The sequence below is a fragment of the Branchiostoma belcheri genome, unplaced genomic scaffold (genome assembly GCF_001625305.1).
Source record: "Branchiostoma belcheri isolate BF01 breed outbred unplaced genomic scaffold, Haploidv18h27 scaffold6, whole genome shotgun sequence".
In the NCBI taxonomy this organism is placed as follows: domain Eukaryota; kingdom Metazoa; phylum Chordata; class Leptocardii; order Amphioxiformes; family Branchiostomatidae; genus Branchiostoma; species Branchiostoma belcheri.
The window spans coordinates 3269879-3283638 of record NW_017804242.1 but is presented as its reverse complement, the minus strand read 5'-3'; the positions used below and the strand labels follow the sequence as shown (position 1 = coordinate 3283638).

Sequence of the window (13760 nt, the reverse complement as noted above, 5' to 3'; positions counted from 1 at the left end):
AAAGATGTTTGATTTTTCTGTATAAAAATACGTCGTAGTATATACGTGCCCATATATATGTACCATTACACCAAATCTGTGTAAGGCGTTGCAATCTTTCTCAATTTAGTGTCCGTAGAATTGCAAATTTATTAATGAATAGGATATTTCAAGGAAACCGTAGTACTTGGATATAATATGGATACCGTTATAACTCTGATCTGCATTCGTGGCATGTTCCTGACATATTTTCTCAAAGTCACATTTGTGAAACACTACTTTAGAACGCTCAAACGGCCAATTTGTGTGACTACATACCCATCAGAAATGGCGGCCATTCCCTGCCAAAACACAGAATGGGCTCCTGCGACGTAAATGTCCCAATCAATGGTTCAGGCCTGGTGAATAATGTAAGGCCAGGCGTGCGCGATTAAAGGGGAGACTATTACTTCTCTTCCCGGGACTGGCCCCAAAATCTGGCCGGTAAACCAGGCATTACAGCAGACATGGCTTCAAGGCCATGGACAAGGAAATTGGATCTCGCGGATACGGCGAGTAATGGACGCAAAGCGGCTTGAAAAACGAGGAATAACGGTGTGTTTTGGCGCGGGGGATGTGTGGCAGGGGATTAGAAGGGTCAGCGTTTTACAGGGAATCACCAACGGACACGTACGGGATGAAGGAAGGCCAAACGAGAGGAGATTTGACGATGCACCGCTCAGTGTGATGTCACTGGGGTGGGAAGACTGTACGGATTTTGCAGAGCATAATACAGTCGCCCTGATAGCAATATGTGGGGTATGCTACCAAAGCGAAAGTCAGACAGATAACGTTGCTTATACATGGTAATACTAGTATTTTCTCCACAATGTTGGTGTTATATACGTTCACATCTCTACCTATAGTGTTAAGAGTTAACTTCCTTCCCGCCTTTTTGTGTATAAGGCGGCGCCCATCTCCGTTTCTGTCGCCCTTGGGCCACACAGTTCTTGACATGTTGGTGAATCAAACCTTACAGTCCAGTGTTGCACACGTGTACTCACTGTACAAGGTACAAAACTTCTGGTTTTTTTTATTCGCTTTCGGGCATAATTTTACCCATATACGAAACAAGTAAGCAAACAAACCTAACCCTTTATACCCTTGATTCGACTTTGTGACAAATCTAGATTCAGAGTTCAACTTAAGAATAACATACAACACACGTAATGCTCTCCAATGGTGGGAATTCGTGCAGTCCCGGCTTTCTATCCATTAGCAGGTCGTGGGAAAACAGACCTGTCCGCACGCCACGCGATTCTCATCCAACGTCAGAGGAGCAGTGTGGGAGAATTACTTTTTAATCTCAAAGGCCATGTTGATTTGATTATTATAGATGCGCGCACGAATTTTAGACCATTTCAAAAAAAAGTTTTCAACCATACTGTAAATCGTGCAAAACATTGCAAAATGAGCAAATATATATCGTAAGTTGCGAAGAAAATATATTGGCAAATGATACCAATGTCTTAGAATGCCAAAATAAAGGCGAAAACGTAAAGAAATGAATTTGAAGAGTAGATAGTTCGCCATACCACACTCTGTGTCATGTGTTCAACCTTCATGACCACGTAGATTTCAAAATTAAAGCAACTTTTTTTTGCAAACCTTTTTTTTATTCGCGCGCTCGCATCAGTTTTGGGGTTCCCAGAGGATGTCATCCATATAATCAAATCAACATGGCTAAACCAAATAACCAAGATGACTAGTATGAGAACCGGAAATAATCCTACGCGTTGTTGCAGGAAGATATTAATGTTAAGACGATTACTTAAGAGTAACTTCGAGGCGGAAGTTTGCGCCACATGAGCTCTAGCACTTCATTTGCGTGTATCTGACACTTATAATGGCCTGTGGTTTGAAGCTTATTTGTATGAACGGCATTCCTTCAGCAGCGAAACGGTAAAAATGTGTACAATTATTGGATGGGGAGTAGCAACAGGCGCAACGTAATGGTTACGTCAGCAAGTGCTACAATACGTACCGATATCATCTTCAGTGATTTTTGGTCACACAGGATTTAACATCTTGTCGCATTATGCTTAACTTACTATATTTATTGCCTGTTTTGTGTATTTTTATATATTGCTGTCTCTGACTGTAAATGTTGTGCATGTGTTTTTGTATGGGGGAGGGGAACTTGTAAAGGTGTGTATGCACCTGTTTTGCCTTCTCTTTCAGTTTCAGTTTGTGGAAAATCCCAATAAACAAATAAACAACCAAGTGTGCGAGATGAAAACCGTAACGCCAATATGCATCATGACAGTTATAGATGTGAAAAGTTGCCGTTTCTGTCGCCTGTCTGACTGTATAAACAGTGTATTGATCAGGAGGGGGCCAATGATCGGTAGCTTATGTATGACGGAAGTGAAATGTCAGAAAATCCGCCTGTTTCTTACGATATAGATTCTAGCCTGCACACTGTCGCTCAGTATTGTCCCCTCTGTGGAGATATTTGACATGTTTTCAACTTCTTTTTTGTCATAAGTCAACACAAAACGACATATATATGAGCTAATCAACTGCTTCTTTATTCTGAACGAACGTGGAGCATTGCGGGAAATACCATATAGCCAAATTGAATGTTCACGGTATAAAATGGTTCTTTCATAGCATGAAAGTTCATCTGTGTTGGTATACTTCATTATGACGAAAAGGGTTCTTTCGTGTTTGGCCTTGGAAAATTGTACAGATGACTTCATTGGCATTCAGGGTGTGTTTCAGGGTGTGTATGTCACCTTGGATTAAATTCTCCATCGCACGGGTGTACGTTTTCTACCAAATACACCATGAAACGTCATTATATCCCAAATCCCGTTTTAATTAACCGGCTTATGCCGCGGATGGAGGTGGTTATTGAAAGGTTTTAATCGGGAGGTGGACAGATGGCAGCCGGCCCTGGGAGCGGTGTGTGCGTGCCGGATCTGTGCGGCGGTGATATGATACACGGCGTCCGGGCGGATTAGTCAGCCGGGGCGGTGTGGAATTCGACATTGGGGCGAGACCGTGTCGGGCAAGATCGCGTACTCAATCCTACGCAGCGTTGTGCAAACTGTCTCCCAAGTCTTTTCAAGGACTTTCAGGGAAGCTTCTGTGACCAGCAACTGTCCTTTAATAGTACTGAAGCCCTGTTCCCTGTCCCTATTACTGAAGCCCTGTCCTTAGTACTAAAGCCCTGTTCCCTGTCCTTAGTACTTAAGCCCTGTTTCCTGTCCTTAGTACTGAAGTCCTGTTCCCTTCCTTAGTACCGAAGCCCTGTTCCCTGTCCTTAGTGCTGAAGCCCTGTTCCCTGTCCTTAGTACTGAAGCCCTGTTCCCTGTCCTTAGTGCTGAAGCCCTGTTTCCTGTCCTTAGTACTGAAGCCCTGTTCCCTGTCCTTAGTGCTGAAGGACCTTCCCTGTCCTTAGTACTGAAGCCCTGTTCCCTGTCCTTAGTACTGTCAAAGCCCCTTTTCCCTGTCCTTAGTGCTGAAGCCCTGTTCCCTGTCCTTGGTGCTAAAATTCTGGTGCTGTACCTTCCTCTGAGTACATGATGAATTCCAATAGACAGACCTTCGTTCCACTAATTACGAAGCCACAATTTCATTAGGTTGGCCTTTTTAGTAGAAGTCAATTCGATTATTCAGTACCGTCCACTTTACGTAACAACGCTTCTGTTCTCGCACTCTGGTTTACTTACTTTCGTGTTGCGCTAAAAGGTTTCTCTGACACAATTATAACGAAAGGGGAACGTACCCAAGCCCCGAAAAGTCACGAAAAGAATTGATACTATCAGAAATCTATTCACTCCCTTGGTCACAGGTAGCTTCCATAGCAGATTGTACTGCATTGCGTTTAATGTAATGTAGTTTTTCTGGTTGTATAGTAATATTATTCTGATTGTACTCGTTTTCTTGGAAGCCAAAGCCCATATTTGGAAAAACGGGTAAAATCGCAACTTAGATACAACCGGGAAAAGGCATATTTTAAACCCGAGTTGAAAATTGCTTGCCCTGTGGAGTCTTCTAAAGAGGCTAGGTCGCAGAAAATCCGCCCGGCGAAAGCGCCTTACCACCAAATTGCAGGCGATAAAAGCACTATTCAAACCCCACAATCACATTCGTACGTAAAACTTTGCCGACCGAACCTACCGATCTATCACCTTGAGTGACCCCAAGTGGCGCCTAAAACAAAACATTTGGGTGATAAATGAAGCAGAAAATTACAGGTTAGCGAGGTTAGATGTTGTCAGGGTACATGGTAGTGACCTGTGGCGGTTACAGCAGGCTATAACAGGCACGGGGGGCATTTCAGAACCACACAATGGCTGGACGTAAAACTCTCCATAAAACTAGAGTCACACAGCGGGAGAATAGCTCGGCTGACGAGCTTGTGATTTCCAAAGGCACATCAATACACTACCTCCTAGGAGGAAGTTCCACGCTGAAAGCTTTTTCCTTAGTAGAACAGCATGACTATGGAACAAGCTACTACGTGATTGTTTCCATATGGGCATAACTGAAACTTTTCAAGTCTAAGGTCAACAAACATCTATCCTCACTGTCTGTACAGTAACCTAAAACATTTGAGTGGTTCCATCGATCAGCCTTTTTTTGTGGCGAACATGAAGTAAATAAAAAAATATATACGGCAGGTGTCCTTTCGATCACTGTGCGATTGTCAAGGGACGGCCGACCTTTGCAGGTCACCGAGCGCCGTCCAATTTCAACAGGGTAGATTTTTCAGGCGAAAAATACTGCCGACTTTCCAACAATTTGGAAATTTAGCAACCTTTTTGTCGATCAGCACATTCAGCCGAAAGTCGTTCACAGAGACCCAGAGTGTCGTCGGCTTAACGGCCCTCTCCTTTATCCATTTCAATTTGAAACTTGTCGTTTGCTCTAAACTGATATCGATTGTATTCACCGTTCACATGGGAATATTATGTTCATTTACTAGTGGTACTTACGATCTAGAATACGTAGACATAGCCACAAGTTCGAGCATTACTTGCCTGTCTAATAAGCAAAACGACGGGACGGACGTTTATTTTGTGTATATCGATGCCACTTTCCTTACTGCAAGAAGGATTGCGGCTACTATATCCTTTCAGATGCACCGTTAGCATCGTGCCCTTTAAAGGCTTTCACAGAATTCACCTTAGAAAAACGACGGCCACCTTTTGAACTGTGGATCGATTCGGACCAGCTACAGGGAATAGTAATGTTCGTCATTTCCATTTCAAACATGCCCGAGTTGACGTCGTTTTTCATGGACCGGAAACAACTGGTTATCTGCAATATGCAAGCGTTTAGGTCGTTATGATGAACCCTCTCTACTGAGTGCCTACACAGCACGAAAACAGACACTTAAGCAAACTTTCCGCAATATGTAAAGAAGTATCAAAGTTGAGAAAATATTTCAGTAGACTTTACGACTTCGTAAAGGCTGCTGAAAGCCAAATTCCGCCTTTTCGTCACCTTTCAGTGTGCTTAAATACGACGTAAACACATTTCATATCTTTACGCTTCCTTTACAAATCCGTAAATATTAGCCATTTTCTCTGCCTGTGCCTTTGCATAGTATTCATTTGTAGCTTAAAACGTAGAAAGTTTGTAGTTTTTAAGACGCCTTAAATTGGTACTGCTTGTGTTTGGGTACTCACCGTACGGGTCCGTTCACCTGGGAATATTATGAACTTTATTGACACAACAAAAGTACAGCGACTTTCGTAAGGTCTTAAACTACAGACAAATACGTGGGTGCAACTAAATTAACCTGGTACGTACAAGACAATAGATGAATCAACTTATACTACTTGTTCTAAGGTTTAAACATTCTTATATATTGATATATGACTTATATATTGATATATTTACCTATTTAATTGTACACGGTAATTGTTAGTACCTTCTAGAATGAAATTGAATTTACCTATAACATGAAATGTAACAAATTCTGTTGAGCAAGCAGAGATTATATTATGTACCTGCTAGTACCTACAGCATCTAGAATACGTCAACATAACCACGTTAGGGGATTATATTCTTATGTAGCTTAAAAGTAGAAGGTGTGTAGTTTCTAAGACGCCCTAGATTGATACTTCTTATGTCTTGGGTGCTCTGATTTCTTATCTTGAACTCTTATCACGCAGTTGACCAAATGGGTTAGGACAAACAGTCGTTTAAAATCATGCTGCTCTGTGATAAATGACTGTAGGGATGTCATTAGGGTATCAATGGAATGCACATCAATTTTACCTTATGGAAAACGTAGTACTGCAGTGATGTACTTTTGCACGATTTGGCAATGATAATGCTTTAAATTTTGGTATACATTTTTTCCAGGATGCCCGTGTATGACATATTTCTACTCACGTTCTCGTAGAGTCATTACTAGTACGAATTCTTCTGTTATAATGTTCCCTCGCTTCAATACCCTGGGGGTTAGGTGCATCTAGGTCACCCCTACTGGCAAAGGAGTTGAGAGGATCAACAGGGGGTTTTGGGTTCTTTCTGATTCTCGATGCTACGTGAAACAGTGTGAGGCCAGCCTCCATCACTTCATTGTGACATATTAATATATGGTAACCCTACATATCGTATTGAGAAATCCTCTATCAATGCTAGGTTTATTGCAAATTCCTGCCCGATTGTTAGTTGCAAATAACAAAGTTAAAAGGACATTGAAACAGAGTACTGAATTTACACAATAAAAGGTAATTGTCTAAAACTATAGCTATTTCTAAAACTATGTCTGAAATACTCTATCAATGGGGTACTATAGGTAGAGATGGGATACAGACTGTTTCATTGAAACAGGTACACTTCATAACCGACCTTTGTATTAGTGGCTCAACCCCTAGCAAAGCTTCTATAGCTGGCACGCGATTCCACATCAATGGATAATGCAACATGTGATGGGGTCACTTATATTCGACCTTTTGTGATTTTTGGCCCTGGATGCACACGAAACTCTCAGAATCATAAATTGCACCGAAATTATACAAATGCAACAGATCTATATTGTCAAGAAATTTGGGGTAAAAGTCAAGTTCCTAAGTTCTGTTTATGCAAAGCGCTTTGTCGATATTCCGTATGTTTATAAGTTTCTATAGCTAGATCATGTATTTTAGTTATTCTGTATCATAATTTGATTTCTTGTTAATGTAACTATTATTATTTACCATTTCGTTTGGGGGAGGCCCGTAAAAATTAAGGTTTCATGCCTCCCCTGGCATATTTGTCCATGTTTTATTACTTGATTATGTGTTTCGTTGTATATGTGCAAATGAACAAAAATCAGATCAGATCAAATCAAATATTCCATCTCTCCAGACGACGCCGCCTCCTCTAGCTTGTAACCATGGTGACGGCACGCCCGCTGCTGATTGGTCGACGTCAGGCGTAATTGGCTTGTTATTCCCTTGTATCAACCAACGGTCACTTCGTTTCACGCCTGAGCGCCGCCAGAGCCTAGTGATGATGCACCGCTCAGGGGTGACGGGGGCAGTGTTTCTCATGGTGATTCATATTCTGAGTCAGGAAGAAAATGAGTGCCCTCCAAGCAGAGGTTGATGGGGGAAGATTGTTACCTTTTCATATATGGTCGGGTTTTTTTTGTCGCCCCCCCCCCCCAAAAAAAAACAACAACCTTGGTTGGGTCGCGCATGGGCCCTCTCTGGCCAATTTGATACTGTCTTTTTCCCACCCTAGGATCTGATTGGAGATTAGAAAATGAGCACTATTTGACTTGTCGGTCCATGGCTCTTGCTAGGGTTATACCCGCACCTTTGTTTTAAAAGTAGTCTTTCTTTAGATAGCTAAGAGTATGAAACTATCAGTCTGTTTTGTGTCACAATAACGTTTTAATAAGTGAAGAAGACCTTTGTTGTACATATTTCCTCCATAGTGCTGAGCACAGACCACAAAACGAAGGTCGAGTTAACATTCATACAGGCTAGAATGGGTAAAGTACTATACGCTTCTATAAATATTCGGCTTCTTCTCGTTCTTTGTAGTGATGGAAATATAAGAACAGATATGCTCTGTGTTCGTCAAAACGCACAAGAAATACGAGTGGGTGGAGTGAGGAAAGTTATGTTAAAACTTAAATGCCTATCCTAACGTCTGGGGATCGAACCCGTAACCTCACGATCCTGTCATACCACACAGTGGAATCTAATACGTCTCACTTTTATCACGGTTGTCGAGCTCCATTACAACTCCTAAAGGCCTCAAATCCACTCATATCAATCCGTCAGGAAGTCTTTTCGCAGCTCGTAAGTTTATATCATCAGAAGTCGCTTGATTGACTTGATGGGCGAAATTCACTCGTAAGCCCGTGTATAACGGCCGCCTTGACTGCGGAAGCACCGCTCCCCTGACGAACACAACAGTCCTAACGACATCGGGTCCAATTATCCTCCACATCAAGTCGTAACTTTTACATACTATAAATGTTTCATCCGTTCTTTAAGCCAAACGTCTACCAAGAAAAAACGACGCAACTAGTTGCCGGAGTTCTCTCTTCTTCTTTATTTCAAATTCATGGACGTCTGGGCTAGAATACTTGGGTATCATAATAATAAACCAACACGATGTACATGTGTGGGGAATATAAAATGCTACCTGGCAGCCAGTCTACAATATTTACTACTAGTAACCAGTCTGCATCAAATATGTATGATTTCTACCCTCTACGTAATTGAGCTGCAACAAAATCGGTGCCTTGTTAGGATGCACTGTCACATTTGGGAGGTTGCGATGGATATGTCTAAAGTTTTCCCATCCAACCCGCGCGGTTTAGTGTATAAGCCTTATCAATCCTGCTTTATTCCGATGTACGTTGTGATACCGGCTCCGTCAGACGTGACGTGACGTCCTGAATGTTAATGAGGCGATGTTGTTCCCCAGGGAGTCGGCATGTAACTCCCCCCAGAAGCGATGGATCTTGTTTTGGACGGGTAACAGTACACATCGGTTTCACGACCGGTAATACGTCGTAAAGTCGTCGTAATGAGGTGCCCCAGAGATCGCCCGACATGTGCATCGTGATCTGGACATCTAATAAAACTCATCACCCGGTTAAACATACAGGGCGTGCGAACTCACCCATATCTGATGAATAACCAACTGCCGTAAGAGCGATATGGTTAGGATTTTGAGATAAAGTACTTTATCTGGTTCCCCGCCAGGCAAGATAATATCTCCGACTCAAATATGATATAAGCCCCGGGCCTTAGCCAAGGCGCCATAAAATGTCGATATTATCTTGTTATATGGCTGTGAATCAATAGATAGAGGCATAGGCTTAGTTTTGAACGACGTACATACTCATTTTCTTATGATAGAGAGATTCTGTTCTATGTCCCTGCGGCTAGGGCTCACAAGCTTTGTTCGTTTAGTGTAAGGCCACAGCAAGTACATTTTATGGGTGACGTCCCAGTGAGCGTTGATTTTCGCCTGGTTTTCAAACAAAGAAAGATATGTCGTTCCCCTCTGGCGATACCTTAGCCTTGCAAGTCAGCTGTAGTGATGCCAGGCTACCTCACTAGTGTCACTTTCTGCACTTCCCAAAGACAGGAAGCTAATGTGTAGTTTACGGCCCAACTTAATACACGACTCTGTAATGATACCATTTAAGTCACTTTATAAATTCCTACTACAGCGTTTTATCCATTTTTGGCGCTCTCGTGTTAGATGTTGAATCTGCAGATGTCATCCAAAACATTGACTTGCTGTGGCCTAAATGAATCATCAGTTTTGTAGTGGGCTGATGAAGTTTTAGTCACCGTTCAAACATCGCAATTTCATAAATGTTTTCCTTTGATTACATGCAAATGACTCGTGATGCTTTTATAATTCAGATGTACACATGCAGCCAGTGCTGTACAAAATCACCACGTCACAATCCCGTTGCCATTTAAGTACAACATACAATACACTACGCAATGCATTTTCATCCTGTACCCGAGCCTACCAATATTGCACAGTTGCTTTTTCAGACTTCACTCATTTTTCACCATCAAACAAGCAAGCAAGTTTTGGCCACACCGACAGACTACATTGTCGTTTCCCACAAAACGTATATATCGTATGCATGATTACGTGTATAAAAAGTATAGAGCACATACAGTGTTAGTAACAGAGGTATAGAAAGGTTAAAGACACAGAGAGTAGGCTAGCAATAAACCTGGTATGAGCGACATTAGCTTCGCTTCTCAACGAACCTTGCTGAGTCGCTGCGCTGCTTGGGTCTTTCAAATCGGTCTCCTTACTCGGCGTTCCTTGTTTGTCTTTCGGCGTTTCTTTCTTTTTCTTCGTCGTCTCGTTGAGGTCGATTTCTACGGGCTTGTTTTTCGTGGTGTTCTTTGAGCGGGAAGCTTTGTTCCCGCCCACGATTTCTAGTTGAGTGTTGCCGTCTCTGCCGATGCCGACCACGACCCTGGCGTGCGGTTCTTTCCGCTTGTTCCCGGTAGCGAAGGGTTTAACCGCGTTTGAAGCTTGCCCGCTTTCGTCTGTATTCTTTTTCACAGATTTAGATCCTACAGGTATGTCATAAGCACGGTTGTTTAGCTTTATTTGAGCGTTAATGTTCTCAGATTTAGCCGGCTTGGTGGGTTCTACTAAAAGAGGGGCTCCCTGTTGTGGACCTTGAACCCGCACGGTGTCCTTTGTTTCGGTAAAGTTCTCTTGTCGAGTTTTGGGAGGTGTGTTTCGGTTATCTTGGGCCATGGATGGGGGTTTCCCGTTTTGTGTGAAGACGTAGACTGGTCCGTTTTCTTCAGTGTCGTCTGTGGGAACACCTTGCTGGGCGACAGGGGTGTTCTGTGAGTCTTTAGAAGGCGACGCGTCATCCTGGCTGCTCCACCTGCCCTGATCGCCTATTGAGCCGAAATGTCCGCCTTTGTTTCCGAGCTTCCGATCTCCAAGATTAAGAGACTGTTGCTTATCGAAATTCGATTGATCTACATCGGTTTCCTTCTCTCTTGCATGAACCGATACCTCGGGAGGCGTCTGGTCTGGAGTGTTGGAAGATGGCTGAACAATACTTGTTTGCACGGCTGGTTTGCGGCCCACCTGCTCCGCGGCCTGACTGTGCGGTTTCTGCCCGGCCTCCTGCCGCCCGTACGGCGGGGTTTGACGGATGTCACCGGGAGTTGGTTCCGACGTGTGCTGGCTTTGTTCTGGCCTGCCTGGCGGCGGGAACTCTGCTCTCTGTACAGCTCCTTGGCCCTGAGACGCAGGGTTAATGATTTCCCCTCGCCCTTCTTTCTTGCTTGCATGACCACGAAGTAACGGGTGCTCTCTTTCCCTCTGACTTGTACCCTGAGGCGCGTTCCTTCGCTGACCCGTCTTGCGGGTCGTCTTTACCTGATTTTTCTCGGGGGATGCTTGATGAGTTGAGACCCTTTGGCGCTGCCCATGTCTGCGCCGTTCTTTCACCCTCCCCGCCTTCCTCCGGCCTCCTGACCGCCTCCGTGACGAGCGGGGACCGGTAGAAACCGTGGGCGGCACGTGAGGGTCATCCTGCCGCTGATTCAACAGAGATGACTCGGTGCGCGTTCTATCCGTGGCTCGTATCGTCTCTCCTCCTCTGTTCTCGCGAGCCGGTGAACCATTTTGCGTTGGTGCCGGGCTACTTCCGCCAGAAGCTAACTTGTGGCGCTCGGAGGCAGGTGATCCCGATATTCCGTCCACAGTTTCCTTGTGAAGATGTTCTCCATTCCCGTTCTGTCCTAGCCCCTTGCTCTTGTTCGCCCCCAACAAGCTCAACTCCTGCGGACTGAGTTGTTGAAGGTTGCCCGGACTCACGTACACCGCCAGGACCAACACCGCTAAACCCGCCCACACTCCCGCCATCTCCGCTCCCCTGTCCGCCAGTCCTACACCAGCGTGTAAATAAAAGATCGGGCCCGACCAATTCAGATTGCTACCCGGTAATCAAGGCACATTTCAGTCCCAAGCCCCCGGGTAGCGCGGCCCGGTCCGATGATCGATCTCAGCGCGGCTTGTGAAAGGCCTGCGGGTTGATCGGCATCATCACCGGTCCGATTGGAGCTTCCAGCAGCCTTTGTGTGGACGGAGCTTCATAGTCATCACATTAAGTACCCATCCAGGATTTAGCGCGGCAGTAAAGTGGATAGATGTGTGCTGTCAACCCGATCCGTTCTGCCGTGTGTGTGTTTTGCGGGGCATGCGTGCATATGCATGTTGTTACCGGAGTCATAAGTTGTTCTAACGTCGTTTAGGGCAGCATGCCAAGGTCTTCCCTTAAGAATTCCAACACAAACTAGTTTTATAGCCTTGAGCCACTATTCTCTCTGTTTGGATGGACCTGGCCGAGACAAATTGATATCTTTGCCTCATTGAATGCCTCGGAGATTCGTCGTAAAATACTGAGGTCTTTAAGCTAGGTAAAAGTCGGGTAGACATGGGCAGGGAATACTGCATCGATATGGGCTCTGCCTAGTCCATTCATGGTAGGGGTGGGCCATAAACTTTGTTAACCTTTCCTCTCTAATTGGCCTTGTGTTCCTTGGTGACTACAGCTATAACGTCATTGTTAAGTCTACAACATTCCCAGAAGAACGTTGACCTTTTTACTACAATAACATACTAATGAACTAACGGAAACGTATACGTCTCAATAGATTGCTATTGCTACAGACTTGCAAGCAAACAGACCTTAACGCACCAATTTTATGCAGGGAGAAGCGCCATATTTTGAGTAGTGCAGGGGGCAGAGAAATTCATTGCCATGACAACAAAGACCGGATAAATGTTGTCATGGTAATGATGCTGTTTGCTACCTGCGCTACCCACAGTGTCCCGCGTCTCCCAGCATGCAGCGGTATCCGTGAAGACCTCCGTTTTGCTGAGGTTTTGCGGATTTCCGAACCGGGGCCCGGCCGGGCTGTTTCGATTAACGAAAAAAAAAATCAACAAGTTATATCAATAATATACGCAAATAGATCCCATTATTAGTTTTTTTCCCAGCTTTTTTGTGCTTTGTTGTCTTTTATATCATACTTTTCGTTCAAGAAGACTGCCCGGCCGGGCCCCGATTTGTAAATGTGACCTTGGCATTTTCAGTACGCATTACGTACGAAGATAGCTTGTCAGATCATGGGAAAAAACATGTCTGTTGTTTCAATAACGAAAGGTCAAAATCAATACTCTGTCTCCAAATGTGAAATTGAAAGTCTTGACCAAGACTATGTGAATCAAAGTTACTTCATATTTCTTAGGCTACGTTTCACGGGTGAATGTTTGGTGAATTGAAGTGTTATCTTTTTTGGTTTGGGTTGATATTCTTCAACCACCTTACATATACGCTTGATTACTGCACTATTGGTAATTCAACACTGTCTACTTGTGGGTTTGGCCAGTCATAATCTAGCTATAGTATGCCATGCATATGCATGTTATGTAATAATGGATGGATGGAGTAAAAAAAATTAGAAAAGATAACTGATAAAGATAGTAGGAAATCATCAATGAGAAATAGATGTTGAAGAACATAATAATACAGAATTGTTGTGAAACACCTGCATTGACGAAGGGTTCAGTTTTCTCTTTAGAACCGACCGTAGCTCGACGACCTGGTTCTTTCAGAGGCAGACGAACAAATCGCTAGAGCATTAAATTCCACAGCAGTAAAAAATCCATCCAAGAGGTAAGCTGGGAAACGAGTGCGCGCTTAAGTATCAAATTATGCGTAGAGAACGGCCGCATAAAACAATGTTCGTGACAACTAGGCA

At 43.9% G+C, this 13760-nt stretch overlaps 1 protein-coding gene across 1 annotated transcript; it reads right to left on the bottom strand.

The window, feature by feature from the left end:
* Positions 1–8519: 8519 nt before the first annotated feature.
* LOC109482680 (serine/arginine repetitive matrix protein 1-like) lies at positions 8520–12153 on the bottom strand. Its single transcript, XM_019785506.1, has one exon. It carries the CDS (start codon positions 11857–11859, stop codon positions 10135–10137), a length of 1725 nt encoding a protein of 574 aa, XP_019641065.1. The 5' UTR covers positions 11860–12153; the 3' UTR covers positions 8520–10134.
* Positions 12154–13760: the final 1607 nt, after the last annotated feature.

Excerpts from the sequence above, each read along its gene's own strand:
- LOC109482680 (XM_019785506.1), bottom strand. The coding sequence starts at position 11,859 with ATGGCGGGAGTGTGGGCGGGTTTAGCGGTGTTGGTCCTGGCGGTGTAC.